This window comes from Leptodactylus fuscus, chromosome 3 (assembly GCF_031893055.1).
Source record: "Leptodactylus fuscus isolate aLepFus1 chromosome 3, aLepFus1.hap2, whole genome shotgun sequence".
NCBI lineage: Eukaryota > Metazoa > Chordata > Amphibia > Anura > Leptodactylidae > Leptodactylus > Leptodactylus fuscus.
Genome location: NC_134267.1, coordinates 84800386 through 84816075, shown reverse-complemented (window position 1 = coordinate 84816075; position 15690 = coordinate 84800386). Strand labels below are relative to the sequence as shown.

The 15690-nt window shown below is 39.3% G+C and overlaps 1 protein-coding gene across 4 annotated transcripts in view; it reads right to left on the bottom strand.

The window, feature by feature from the left end:
• PHACTR2 (phosphatase and actin regulator 2) overlaps positions 1-15690 on the bottom strand; it is a 69499-nt gene that overhangs the window by 8317 nt on the left and 45492 nt on the right. For all 4 annotated transcript variants that reach the window (XM_075267876.1, XM_075267873.1, XM_075267875.1 and 1 more), the window contains 5 exons: positions 11930-12086; positions 10884-10939; positions 7023-7084; positions 5078-5215; positions 20-96 (listed from right to left, as the gene is read on the bottom strand). In XM_075267876.1, coding sequence (XP_075123977.1) covers positions 20-96; positions 5078-5215; positions 7023-7084; positions 10884-10939; positions 11930-12086 — 490 coding nt within the window. The remainder of the gene's footprint in view (positions 1-19; positions 97-5077; positions 5216-7022; positions 7085-10883; positions 10940-11929; positions 12087-15690) is intronic.

Genomic DNA, 15690 nt, shown 5'->3' with positions numbered 1-15690 from the left:
GAATGAGAAAACAACTCACCTTGTAAACTGGCGACTTTCTTCATGCACCTCCATTTCTGTACTCTTAAATTCATTTAACTCTTTCCGTATGGCAGCCTGAAGGGAGAAAAAAACAAAACTTTATGTAGAAAAAACAAACAAATGCAAACGGCAAAAATATCTACCTATAGACTGGTATAAAAGTCACTTCAAAGCAAATCAAAGGACCAAAATATTACAGCAAAGGAATGATCTCATGATTTCTCATAAATACAACCCGCATAGTGCCCACACAAGTGCACAAAACAATAAGTTATCCTGATCCCGACCTGGAACCTAAGTCTGCTTTGGGACCTCAATCGTATAAAGCAGGGCTTCTCAAACCTTTTTTTTTTTTTTTTTTTTTTTTTTAAATCTGGCCTTACTAGACAATTTGTTGTGATGCTGGAGCCCACCACGGAGTTCAAAACAATGGCACTGGTATTTTCTGTAGACCCTCACCAAAGTCCTACAGAAATACCTCCCAGAAGAACCAAACACCACAGAGCAGCACAACACACCTTAGCAAAAGCCCCAGGCACCACAGTATGGTATGGCTGGAAGTAGCACTGCCTCCCTACCTTCCCCCGAGGTAGTGTCTCCTTCTTTCCACCTCTCCCTAAATAAAACCTTTCCAACTTGCAGCAAATCTTTTTCCAATTCCACAACTCCCAAACTGTGAGCGGCCTGCCCACAACCGAGGGAGGAGATGACTCTACAAAGCCTCAGCCTCCAGACTCACGGGAACTGCTCCTAGGTGAACGACTTGTGGACTCTTGGAGATTATGTTATCATTGGCCTTTCTGGCGATAGAGACGGCACTGATAATGCAGGGCTGGCCTTATGAGTGTAGTTTATGCTTTACTGACAGTGGCAGGTACTTGTCGTCACCAGCCAGTGAGCTGCTCCTCGCCAGGGAGATCCACCTCACAGTAAGAAAAGAATCCCTTTAAAGGGTTTGACTACTAATGACATTTATTGGCTAATTGCTGGCACCCCTGTTCTCATGACACTTAGATCTCTTCCAGTGCAGCGGATGGACTAAATCAATTCAAAGGGACTGATTCATGGTTTTTCCATGTGGGATCCACCAGAAGAATGATAGCATGTGCTCATTCTTCTTGTGGATGACTTCCTACATTCACTTGCACTGGAAAAGAAATATAAGATCTGATGGTGATTTAGGCATGGAATGAAAGTCTAAATGCTCAACATATGAACAAGGGCCCTAATTCATCAAAGCCACATGCAGCAGGTTCTCATCAGTTTCCTGACAGTAATCCTTGCTGATAATTGTATAATTCTCTTCATTTACATTGGGCAATGTCTAAACCATAATGGATTTATGTGTAAAAGAGTGTTTAGATGTTGGGAATCAGTGAAAATATATGCATTTGTGTTCACAACATGCTCAGTGATAGAAAACCGGTGAGGTGCCACAGGGTTCAATATTGAGTCCTCTCCTTTTTAATATCTTTATTAATGGCCTGGTAGAGGTACAGAGCAAGGTGTCTATATTTGCAGATGATACTAAACTCTGTAAAGTAATCAAAACTGAGGATGACTTGGGCGGAGACTTGACAAATGAAGTTTAATGATGACAAATATAAAGGTTAGGCATTTTGATTGAGGAAACAAAATGTATGACTATGTACTTAATAGTAAATTACTGGGTAAGACTGCCAATGAAAAAGACTTGGGGATTTTGGTGGACAGCAAGCTTACCTTTAATGACCAGTGCCAGGCAGCTGCTGCCAAGGCAAATAAAATTATGGGATGCATCAAAAGAGGTCTAGATTCTCATGACAAGGACATAGTTATGCCTCTATACAAATCACTGGTACGGCCACACAATTTTAGGCCTGTGTATAAGAAAGACACAAACTGAACTAGAGAGAGTGAAGAGAAAGGTGACCAAGATTTTTAGGAGAATGGGTGCATTGGAGAACATAGACAGATTAACAAACTTGTGGTTATTCTAATTGTACAGTGCTGCAGAATATGTTGGAGCTATATAAATAAAATTTATTATTATATTATTATTATTCAGTTTAGGGAAAAGATGCCTATGGAGAAATCTAATCATTTTTTCTAAGCCATTTTTTTTTAAGGCGACATAATTTCAATGATACTTGAAGTCTACACCAACCACGAGTTGGCGTAGATTTCAGTCCAGGTGCACAGCCCTGCTGCAGAATGTACCTAATATATGAAGAAATGAACCACATTCTCCCAAAGATATCAGGACTGCTATTCAATACACTGGTCTTCATAAATCACCCCTAAAGCCTTTAAATCTGCAGTGGATAGGCTGTAAGAATTTTTGTATGCGAGTATCAGACATGTTGCAGAAACTGTTAGAAAACCATTTTTGATAGTCTTGATTTGCAAACAGATGGGTGATTTTAGAGGACAGCTCCATCAATTAGACTGAAAAACAAACATAGCAGAGACATTTGGTGATCCTCTAAGAGCACAGATGAGAAGAAAGGGACGACTTCTAATTAGCAGCACTGAATTCCTCCATTTCTCTGGCCTCGGGGATGACAGCATGTTACATGCAGAAGGATGACTTTGGCTTTTCTAAAACTAACACAAATTATAATCTATGATTTTGGGATTGACAGAACAAAACCCAGCTCATGAACCTTTAATCTGTTCATATCCAGTGTTGTTATATCCTGTGCATGAAAGGCATGCCATCTGCTGACCCAGTTATTCCTGCTTCCTCGAAGGCCATTTATGTAGACAGACATTTGGGAAAAAGTCAAGATATCAACAATATACACTGCTCAAAAAAATAAAGGGAACACTCATTTTGAGGACATTACATCAAAGTTGGATCAGCCTGTAGTGTGTTTTTCCACTTTAATTTTGGGGGGACTCCAAATCCAGGCCTCCATTGGTTAATAAATTTGATTTCCATTGATGATTTCTGTGTGATTTTGTTGTCATCACAATCAACTTTGTACAGAACAAAGTATTCAATGAGAATATTTCATTCATTCAGATCTAGGGTGTGTTATTTGTGTGTTCCCTTTATATTTTTGAGCAGTGTATATCCTTTTATTGTACAAACAATAACATTTGTTTCTCAATATTGGTCTGAAAGTGGTCAACCCCTTTAATATGATGTGTAGCTTGTGCTGATATCCGTGTTATATCATGTGTTCCTATGCAATAATGATTAAATTTGATTTAATCTTCTGTAGGCTTTCAGCTACTAAAATACTTTTGCAATATGGCAGCTCAAGTGACTACTAGTAAGCCACACACTGAACAGTTGTGTAGGACTAAACCGCTGTCTGTCTCCAATAGAGACCAACACAATTGTAAAATCAGCTAAGGATATTTATCCAAAAAATGTTAACAAGAGAAATCTAAACGTACTCAACTTTTTTTTAAACCGTATTAAACTGTGAAAAGGCGAATTAAAGTTATTAAAGAGATCTTTCACCAGATTGCGCAATACAAACTGCATACATTATTAAGCAGATGAGACTGGTGTATGTATTTATAAAATCCACATCGGAATAGATCTATAATCCATTTTAAAACTTCTCATTTCTGATATTAAAGAGTGTGTGTTTTAGGAGTCCATCAAGGGACTGAAAGAGCTCACAAGTCCAGTGTATTCAGTAACTAAATTTAATCTCCACCAATTGAGGTTAAATGACAAACTCCTTTCAGCTAACCTCATTCCCAGCTGCTAAAAAAAAATAAATTAATAAATTGTGGATAAGCTTTAATATACCTTAGATAACCCCCTTAAGATTAGAAAAAATTGCAGAGGTGGCAGGAAAAATGACTTACGGCGGGGAAGGCATGGCACATGTCTGAACAGACAGAGACTGCAGACACCGGAGCACTGAGGACAGGGAAGTATGATTTTTTATGTTTCACCTATCCCTCCTCCTCTGTGATTTGTCCAATTCCTTAAAGGGATTCTCTCACTAAAATGCTATTTTTTGTCCCTAACACGTAGGAATATCCTTAAGTAAGGCTATTCTTCTCCTACCTTTAGAGGTCTTCTCCACACCACCGTTCGGTAGAAATCCCGGTTTTCTTCTGTATGCAAATGAGTTCTCTCACAGCACTGTGGGTGGTCCCCAGCGCTCAAACAGCACTGGGGGCGCCCCCAATGCTGCGAGAGAACTCTCCAGCGCCGCCTCTATCTTCGCCTGGAACGGCCTCTCCCTGAGTCTTCTTCTGGCGCTGGCTTCAAACTTCTAGGCATGCGCAGGCGGCTCTGCCGTCAGGCCTTGGGCAGAGCCAACTACGGATGCCAGTGGTAATTTTCCTGTGGCTGCTTACACAGTAAACTGGTGTAAGTGGCCATTTTCTTATGGCTGCTTTCACAGCAATCCCAAGGGTTATTTTAACCATCTGTAGACCTGTACATTTTTAACAAACATCTATTGTTAAAGGCAATAAGCATAAGACATGTAGAGCATTGCCAATTAATACTCCCATAGATAGAAAATTTCTAAACTCTAAATGCAAACCACCGATCAAACACAGTATCAGAAGAAATTCATTTCTTAATGAACAAATTAAAACACGCATTTGGAGGATAAAAAAAACACAGCACACTGTAGTATTAGGTGTCCCAAAGCGGGTTTAGTTTGCCATTTCTATACTTCTTTCATATGCTGCATGTATTTGGAGCAATCTACTTTCTAGGGCCATTCCTTCTGCATGACCGTTTTATAGCTTGCTGCCTCTATCCTTTTTGGTTAGATGATACATCCCCCTCTACATGCTGTGTATTGCTTTTCATAAATTGATGTTTCCCCACTACATTCTTCTCCCCTCTGTAGGGACTTAGTTGTTATTCTCTTTATGTCTGTTTTAAATTGAGTGAATGAATAAATGTATGATTTTTAACCAACATCCAGTTCTGTAGGATTTCTCTGGTTTGTGGTTAAGAGGAAAACACATGCAACTATGATTGTTGGGTGGTCTATTGTAGAAAATCTACACAAAGTGGCAATTAAATTATCTAAATACAATAAAGACCATACTATGTGTCTATACGCAAACTGTTGTTTGTCCTTGCCTTGTCAGCAGGAGTTAACCTAGCCCAGGGTTTATCGGCACGGCGGTCATAGTCCAGGGAATCAGTAACCTCCACATATTCGTTGAAGCGCAAGATACGTCTGGCCTGTAGTTCAGCCACTGAAGGCCTCAGGCTGAGCTGTAAATGAGAAACAGAGAATGAAGAAGAGAATACAGCTACAACCTACAGTACCAAATGTTAACTATACCTTATATTAAGCGAATGAGGACTCTATTCTTATCACAAGGGCACTGTGAAGGGTCTAAAAATAAGAGATTCCTTCCCAATGACCTATTTAAACATGACCCAAATATACAGCTCATATTTTCTCACATCACTGTCCTACCTACTGTATAGTAACGCTTTAGTGTCAGGGTGAGACACTATTTAGAGGAAAAAGGAATAAATGGTGAGACATTTACAGTGAATGTAAGCACGCTCAGACAATGGTTTACCATATGGGTTGTTCAGTTTAGAAAATCCAGTTTCTTATACACTTTAATATAGGACTTATTAAAAGTTAATAGAGGAGGGTTCTGCTAGGCCCTGGCTTCATCTTTTCACAGGCTCATATTGCTGTCAGCTACATAGTAAAGGCTTGCAATGTGTACAATGCAGACAAGAACGAAGCTTAGCACAGTGCTAAGTGAATACAGACAGTACAGATATCTAATGCTACATTTCCGTAACGTCAGGCCATAGCCTAAGGCCCCATGTTGCAGAAACACCGCTTTTTTTTTATTGCAGATTTTGCTACGGTTTTTTGAGCTAAAGTCAGGAATGGATTAAACAGAAGGGGTAAGAATAACAACTTTCTTTATATTTCCCATTCCTTTCCAATCCACTCCTGACTTTGGCTAAAAAAACCCACAGCCCCACAACGTGGGGCCTTAGCCTAAAGGTGTTAAGAAGTCCGTCATCAGAACCCAGAATATACACAACACAATAAAGAAAAGGTCCACAGCTCTGCTTATCCCAATCTATTGCATCCAGTAACCGCTCTGTGTGCCCGAAAAAACATCCTCCGGTGGGGATCCAAAAGGCACAAATCACATTAAAGAGTTATTCAGCACAACAGAGCAAAAATGTCTTCATTTTTTTTAAATTTTAGAATTTTTATTTGAAAAAAAAAAAAAAAAAATATAAAAAACTTTCCTCATTATAGCACCAGAAAAACAGGTAAGTGAAAAACAAAATCAAAGGAACTTACGGCATATGTGTATATGACATAAGAACTAGCCTACGCGTTTCGGGACATCCGTCCCTTACTCATGGCGAATATACACAGGTTAGGATTACACGAATCAAACAGTGTTTATCCTGTGTGCATTGATGCCTCGGTTGATGATATCCCGATTTTTATCAATCTGCAAATGAGCTCTTTCAAGAAACAAGGGCATTGCTATTTATGGTCAAGGTTCTTGATGCTCCAGAAAGCTCATTAACATATAGCCAAAAACGGAAGTATCTTTACAAATGTCATTTGAAAGTTTAGGTATGCATCATTTTCATTTCCAATAGAGACAGAAAAAAAGGGTCCTTCTCAGAAAGGGTGGTACTGTTTTGTACATTGATCTCATCAAGGCTTCCTAAATAGAGATGAGCGAGTAGTATTCGATCGAATACCTCCCCCTGCATAGATATTGATGTAATCGGTCAAATACCATGCGGTAAATGCACTAAAAATTCAATGACGCCTCCCACCTTCCCTGGCGCTTTTTTACATCAATAACTATGCAGGGGAGGTATTCGATCGAATACTACTCACTCATCTCTATTCCTAAACTACTCATCAGAAGATTTCCATAGTCAAGAATGCCTGGCTTATAAACCAACTTAATTTCTTGTCTTAATCTGATGGTAAACAATTGGTCACAATGGTCAATGGCACTAACAGATAAAACAGATATAGCACCACCTGTTCTAGATAATCTAAAACACATACCTTCCGTGTCAACCTTCGCTTGAGCTCTCTTCTTGCCTCCTGTTCTTCTTCTTCATTCTTTTCTACAATAAAATTATATAACAATATAAAAGTAAAATCTAAGTAAAACGATGTTAATTATACCATGCATTTTATAGAAGGGATAACTTCATTTCTTAACTGCACACCAAGAAAATTACTGAATTTGCTTTAGGTCAGTAACTTTTGAAGAAATTACATTATTTAATCTATAAAGGATCAATTCAGCTGTTTTTGTCATAAAATGTAATTTTTATGACATAGTAGTTCAGTTTTGACCTAATCAGACTATGGATTTTTTTTACACTTGATTTCAGTCTCCTCCATGCCTATTTATGTCTTCTACCATGTGTGAAGATGTGTTAACTCTCATCAGTGTATGTGTTCCATTTTAAACTAACTGACATAATTGCATAAACAAGCATGCCCAAAAGCTTTCTTAAAGGGGGTCTAAAGTATTCTTTTGTTCTCATGACAATATTTTAGCAAAAATATATTAGCAGAAGCAGGAAAAAAGTGGTGTTAAAGCAATTAGCAACTCTGTCATATTAAACTTCGCTACATCTGTACATGTGTATTCGTGTTACAATAACTTTAAAATCTGTGACTAAGATAACGGAAACATGATGTGACTATTGGGAATAAGATTGAGTATTTTGCCTACCAAGGAACTGGGTAGAGGCCTGTTCTGAAAAACTGAAGAGCACAGGGATCGATTTTTGTACTATTCCAAAAGGAGCTTTTTTGCAAAATTTTAGGTTTAAGCCAAATCCCAAATCAATCACTAGTAGTCGATCCATTAAAACATATTAGAGAATGGAAGATTTATAGCATAAATTTACAATAAAAAAAATTAGCACCAACTACATGATACACCATTAAGTTAATATGGAATCTCAGAGGAACGTTTCCAGTACTTAGTGGATTCCAAAACGAATGCAGACTGATTTAGAAGCAAAAGGTCTCATCGGCTAACACCGTGACAACTTTCGGTGTATAAATATGAACATAATTTTGATTTGTCAACAGTTGGCAAGTGAAAGCAGCCAGTTCTCTATGGAGTAACAGGTCCAAGAGTGAACCATTGTGATATTGTTCCTTTAGTTGTTTTTACAGCTGTTTGTAAAGTATTTTTCTGGAAGACATTTCCTGCCATTGACAGCTAGAGGAGGCCAAATGTTCAAATGTTGTACCGCAATATTTACTAACACATTAAAGGAGTAGTCTGGAACTTACACATTGATGGCCAACCTTAGGGATAGGTCATAAAGGTTCTAAAAGTTAGATTGGTGGGTTTTTTGAGTATTGGATGATCACGGTGATGAACTGGCCCTCAATTATGATTTTCAGCCAAGTCTGTAAATATCTATGTAGTGTATCAGTGTGATGAACGGACCCACAATTACATATCTTGGGGGCCTATATGGTATATAATTGATCTTGTTACCTTAGCAGGGTGTGAAGGCTGATGACAAATGGACAAAAAATCGGTGAACAAGATCCAGCTCCACTCCAAGGTCTTTTTCAAATAAAACTTAGCATTTATTGATGCACTGAATAAAATCCAATCAAAATTGAAGAAACATAAGCACCATTATGGTGTTTCCATTGTTACAGAAGACGCAACTGACGCGTTTCGAGGATTATTCCTCTTAGTCGTAGCCTAGTTCTCTACCTCCTAATAAGGAGGTAGAGAACTAGGCTACGACTAAGAGGAATAATCCTCGAAACGCGTCAGTTGCGTCTTCTGTAACAATGGAAACACCATAATGGTGCTTATGTTTCTTCAATTTTGATTGGATTTTATTCAGTGCATCAATAAATGCTAAGTTTTATTTGAAAAAGACCTTGGAGTGGAGCTGGATCTTGTTCACCGATTTTTTGCATTTGTGTCCCAAGCCGATGGGGCGTATCCGGGCTTCCTCCAATTTCTAATACTGAAACGGCATCACCGTGGATAGACTTCTCAAGTTATTTGAAGGTCAAGTAAGTGGGCTGTGTTTTCCCTTTTCCTTTTCCCTATTTTTTGGACAAATGGACAAGTCTAATTAACTGTTGGAAGTTGCTTAGATCAAAGCTTATTGTGATCTCCTGGCAAATGCCTTAACATACCTATGCAAGCTCGTCTCGAATTATCCTATAAGACTTGGTCCCTCTCAGGTTGAGAGCAGACAGTAAAGGTAAGAGGATGATTGCAGTTTTGCCCGTGGCAAGGCCAGGTGTGCCAGCAGCGGGGCCAAAGCAGTTTTGGCGAGGCGAGATCCTTCACAGTGACCAATCAGATGACTGTAGGAACTAAGCAGTTCAGTGTTTTCTTAGTGACAGATGGTCACCGTCATCAGTCACATGGTTAATATGCAGCTCAATCCCATCTAAGTGAACTGCTATACCAGGTACAGCCACTATGCTATGTAGAGCACTAACGCTTAGCATACGTTGAAGAGGCTACAGCATTTGCTTCTACAATCAGCTGAACAGTGGGGGTTCCATATGTTAGACCCAATCGATCTAATATTGATCCTAACAATAGGATATCATTATATAATGTACAGAATCCCAAACATGGCGATTATTGGCTTATTTATAACAAGGCTTTAATATTTCCACAACAAGAAGTTAATATCCGTGGTAAACACAGCTAAAATTTGCTTTACACAGTTCACTAAAACAAACAAACAAACAATTACAGTATCAAAACATTTAAATGATCTACCCATATGTATTGGATATGGAGTAAAAGGTAACCTTAGGGAAAAAAACCCACCATTCTAATAAGTCTCTGAATCTAGAAAACTAATGTACTAAGTCTTGTAATACTCACAGCTGGGCAAAATAACTGAAAGTCAGCTCATTTAATGAATGTGATCTTGCTGACATCAATTATTTCAGTTAGTTTACACCCATGCCATCCTGTCTCACACTGCCATTGACTAAAGGATATGTCACTTACTGTACAATATCCAATCAGAACTACTGATATGTGATTAACTGAAACCAAAATTCAGTGGTATATGAATGGGGGTGTGGCATGTAAAAGGGGAGTGACCAAAATTAATTGTTGATATTATAATTATTAGAATTGGGTAATTATGTTCAAATAAACGTGAATTTGATTTAGGTCATTTTACCTCGATTATGATATCATGATCGATTGGACATAATCACCCAATTCCATTAACTATAATACAAAAGTGACAGAAAAAAAGCATTTAGTTAGTTTAAAGATGACCTTTTAAGTCCTCATAAATCTTCAGTATTATATACTGCTAGAAAGCCGACAGTGTGCTGAATTCAATGCACTGTCAGCTTTCATGGTATGTGCCCCCATATGGTGTCGTTAATTTCGTCACCGATATCTCTCCACTGTCAGAAGGGTGAGCCTTACCGCTCAGAATCATTGCTGGGCTGTGTGAAAAGTCCCCCTGACAGTATTCATCCACAGACTTGTACTCAGAGGGTCAGGTGTGGGTCAGAGGGGAGTTGCATGATGGGGGCTCCCATAGCTGTGCGCACAGCGATCAGGAAAGCAGGGACAGTAATAAAAAGTCCTTGCCTTTTCCATGGTATGTCCGGCTGCAGTATCAAATAGCTGCATGATCTTGTACAGCAGGCTAACCAAGGATGTATATTTATGTTATTACAGAGATAGAGGTGGTATATAGTGTATGAGCAATCCGGAAGAGGTTAAATAGCACATCAGGCACCAAATCTAACTGGGCTTGTTACTCATAAAGGGTGGGGGCTAGAGAGAAACTTCCAACTGTGCTGGAATCAGTGGAGCAGCCCCTATTATCAGATGCTAAGAATTGGAAATGGTGGATGTAGTGAAACAAATTTACTAACGTTTTAAGATATTCCTTTGTTCCAGTTCTTCACTAGTTGGTCTCTGACTTAATCTCCTAAAAAATAAATGAGAATGAAACATACACAGATTACTTCAGGTTACTGCCAGTTAGTAACACATATTAAACTATTCTGAAGAGAAGGAGAATATTATATAGAAATGACCTATTACATTACACATAAATGCACTTGTGGCTGTGGTCTTTTCTGGTGACCTCTAAGGCTCCCAGGTTCAGTCCACTCAGGGTAAGTTCACATCTGCGCTCCGTGAGCACTCAGGGATTCTACCGTATTCTCCATTCAGCTTTAAAAAATGTGGAGAGAAAAGTCATGCTTGCATTGTTTGGGCAAAAGCCTGGCAGACCCCATTACAGTCTATGGGGTCTATGGGTTTTCGCGGGAAACCACTTTTAAAGCGGATTGGGTTTCCATTATTCGGTCCAGAAACGGACCCGAAGAATGGAAACCCAAGTGCAGATGTGAACCTTTGAAAGCACTTAAAACACAAGTGCAGCCATAACACCAAATGAGAGACAGACACATTCATATTGCCACAAGGAAGTCAACCATCTAGAGTATTATATCCATCTATACGTGAAGTGGCCATACACATTACATAAATTTAAGCAAAACCCACCAATTTTGGCACAAGTAACCATCTATTTAATGTGTTGACTCTCCTCCTAATGGCTGATGTCAGGGGAAAGAAGGGTCAAACATGTTGGATTTCAACATGTCCGCTCCTGTTAATTTAAATGGGATGAGTTAACAGCAGACATTTTTAGCAGTGCCTTTGTATTTTAAGATTTGCCCATTCTGTACAAGAGTATCAGCATGTCCAAAATCTGGGAATTTTAATACTCACATTATAAAGATTTCATAGAGCAATTTATGATAATACTGGAAGGATAAATTCAAATGAAGTGTGTTACATGCATGGCGAAATACGCAATATGCGTTGAAATCCACTGCAGAAAGATCTGTTACATGTGGATGGGATTTTGAAAGTTCTATCTAATGATAGCGGAGGCGGGTGAAACAAATACCTTACTAATTTTGTCCCAATCTGCTGCCACAGTTCTTGACGTTCTTCTTCAGAATTACGTGGTAGAATGTTCTTGTCTTCTAAATCTTTTTTAGATGGCCTGTTGCCTAGTTTTATAGCGAGTGTATCTCTTCTACGGATTTTACTTGCTAACGTACCTGACAAGATAATTTTTATTATTTATGGACAAAGTTATAAAAATACTTCTGCTGAATTACTATATAAAAACAAGACAGGAAAATTATACAAGTGCATAAAAGTACATTCCAAGCAGCCATATAAATTTTGTTAGGTTTGGAATAAGCTACGTGAAAAAAAATTTATATATCTTGGGTGACACCTCAGATAAGAGATATGGGACTTTTTAAATTAATGTATGGGAAAGCTGAATGTCTGTATTGTATAGCATCCTCCAGGCCTTCAATTGCAGTACACGTTGCAGTACTAGCACAGTGTGTCCTCATTACTATATTGAACAGTGCCTGACAGTTTGTCACTTTGTCAGTATACTTATACTATGACTGTGATGGTGTGCTCACTGACATACTGTCAGACACAAAGAATACCATTCTACCTGTGTGTTTGTATCATTTGTATGTGCTTATGTATGCCGTTATGTTTACACAAGTTAATATAAAGGGCTTACGTTCCTGTACATTTTGCAGCTCTATTAATGGATATTATATTACTGCTATATTAATAGATATTATTAATGGTCAGTGTAAAATACACCACAACTAGTTATTTCACAGAGATATTGGATTTTTTTTTTTTTTTTTACTGTTGATCACATTTTACAGTTGTTTTTCAAGATGTTGCAAAAACGAAGCGTGTTGGCCGCGGCGAAATGCAGCAGCAAAAAACTCTTTTGCATTACTGCAAAGTGGATGGGATCCTGGATAATCCCATCCACACATTGCTGAAAAAAAAAATCCACAGTGGAAATGGTGTGATTTCAAAAACACTTGCGCTTTTGTAAATCACAGCAAGTCAATTATACTGTACTTTTGGAAACAATGGTGCTTCCCGTATAGATATAAAGGCAGAAAGTTCACAGAGGGAAAACTCTGCAGACTTTCTGTGAAAAGCGTTGCGGACAAAACGCAATATGCTTTCATTGCAGTCTTTTCAAGAGCATTTTTTTTTACAGTGATTAGCTGCATTGGGCCTTAGCCTAAAAGAGTAAGATATTATTCTTGGGGAAACAAGAAAAGCTACACAGTTTCCACTCAAGCTCGGGGGGATATCGTCACTCCATAGGGAGAGACCCCACCATATAGGTGTGTGGAGTCTTATTAAGCCTTTAGCTCTCCACTGTGCAAGGGATCATGGGAAGAATATGCAAATCTGTCTTCCATAATGTAATTAGGAAGACATTGCCTCAGTATGTGCACACCAATAGAGGATGCTAGCTGATTGCATCATGGAAGACAGATTTGCATATTCTTCCCCTGAGCCTGTCTATAGCCTCTCACCTCTACCAGGTCAGTACTCTCTACACCGGGAGAGTAAACACAAGGCCTTGGAAGGTCAGGCATGATGTTAAAGGGAGCGCCCCCTATAGGGGTTCATGGCTGAGGTTCTGTCTTCCTAATTACATCATGGAAGACAGATTTGCATATTCTTCCCAAGTTTCCACTCAAATGATAGATTCTGCATTACATGGGCATTTCCACAATAGCATATTCGAACAGATGTGGCAAATTTTAGCTTGACACTTCCGGCATTAATACAGAATACAAAATGCTTTTAAGTAAATACACTGTGGCACATAACTTTAGCTCGACTTTTTCAATGGCTTTTGTTACCTTCTGTGGTGAGGCTTGATGCTTTATGTCAATGTAAACTTTGCTAATCTGTACACGTCAGCACGAAAAAAAAAAGTGTAAGGATCCTGGAACATAGACTCCCTGCAAAAACACTGTGGCCCAGATTTACTAATAGCCAGTGCAAACTTAGGCAGTGTGGATGATGCTGGAAGATAAATCTCTAAATTATCTAGTCAATTTTACATCACCATTTTTTTGTTGGCTTAATTTGAGTTAGAATTTTGAGATACAATTTTGGCAAATTTTTGAAGCATCATGGCACATCTAAGGCATGCCCCTTTTTCTGAGAATCCATACCCACATGTATAGCAAGTCAAATTTTTATCCCAAACTAGGTGCGCCACATTGCACCAAAGAAATACCAGTGTCTAGTTGTAACGAGAATGGTAAATCTGGATCAATAAAGTGCAGGTCAGGAGAACTGGTAACTAAATAGAAGCAAAGAGCCTTACTTGCTTAGTTCACTGGCAGAGGAACCAGAACCCAAACATCAATCAGCAGGCTCTTTTAACATGTATGTAAGTGCTACCTGCTACCATAGAAATAGAATAACTCTTTATCTGGAATCTGACTAAAGAATGTAAATCTTTCTTACTAAAGTCAAAAAGTGAAGAAAAAAAGTGGCTTGAATGACTCCTTATTGCAAGCTATCTCTAAGGAATGGCTATAGTGGGTTATAGTAAGTCTTAAAGAATTTACAGGATAAAATATTAACTGTTTTCTTGGGACTTTTTATGTAATGTTATGTAGCATATTCCTTTCTATCAGGGGCGTAACTACCGTGGTAGCAGCAGTAGCAGCTGCCACAGGGCCCGGGCCATTAGGGGGCCCGGTGACAGCCGCTACCGCTGCGGTTTTTTTTTTTTTTTTAAAAGTCCGTTACGGGCCCCATTCACTTGCCGATCCTGGCTGGGCCGGGATCGGCAAGTGACACTGCGGGGCCCACAGAGGCTATCATTATACTCGGGGGTCTTTGCAGACCCCCGAGTATAATGATCGGCACACCGGGAGGGGTAAGGTAACATAAAAAACAGTGTTACTTACCTCTCCGCGATCCTGCCAGGCCTCCGTCATTCGTGTCTGACGTCACATGACCCAGGCCAGCTTCCCGGGTCATGTGACGTCTGACGTCATTAAAGCTGGACAAGAGCGGACAGGACAGCCGACAGGAACAGGTAAGCAACTGTCTCTGTTCTTTTAATGGTTTTAATCCCCCGGGTCTCCGATTATTATACTCTGGGGTCTTTTCAGACCCCAGAGTATAATAAATGTTTATAGGTGTCCACAGTGGGACATATGGGGACACTATGGGGGATAATACTGTGTGTGCAGAGGCACTATAGGGGTTAATACTGTGTGTACATTGGACACTATAGGGGTTAATAATACTGTGTGCATTGGACACTATAGGGGTTAATAATACTGTGTGCATTGGACACTATAGGGGTTAATACTGTGTGTGCATTGGACACTATAGGGGTTAATACTGTGTGTGCATTGGACACTATAGGGGTTAATAATACTGTGTGTGCAGGGGACACTATAGGGGTTAATACTGTGTGTGCATTGGACACTATAGGGGTTAATAATACTGTGTGTGCAGGGGACACTAGGGGTAAATACTGTGTGCAGGGGACACTATGGGGGATAATACTGTGTGCATTGGACACTATAGGGGTTAATACTGTGTGCATTGGACACTATAGGGGTTAATACTGTGTGTGCAGGGGACACTATTGGGGATAATACTGTGTGCAGGGCTTACTAAGGGACATAATAGAGTGCGGAGGAGGGGGTCAGTCGAGGTCTTCGGCATCGGTTTGGGGAGGGGGGCCCCATGTCAAAAGTTTGCAACGGGGCCCCGCCATTCCTAGTTACGCCACTGCTTTCTATCCATGTAAATAAAGTTAAGAATATCCATTTCTTGAAAATG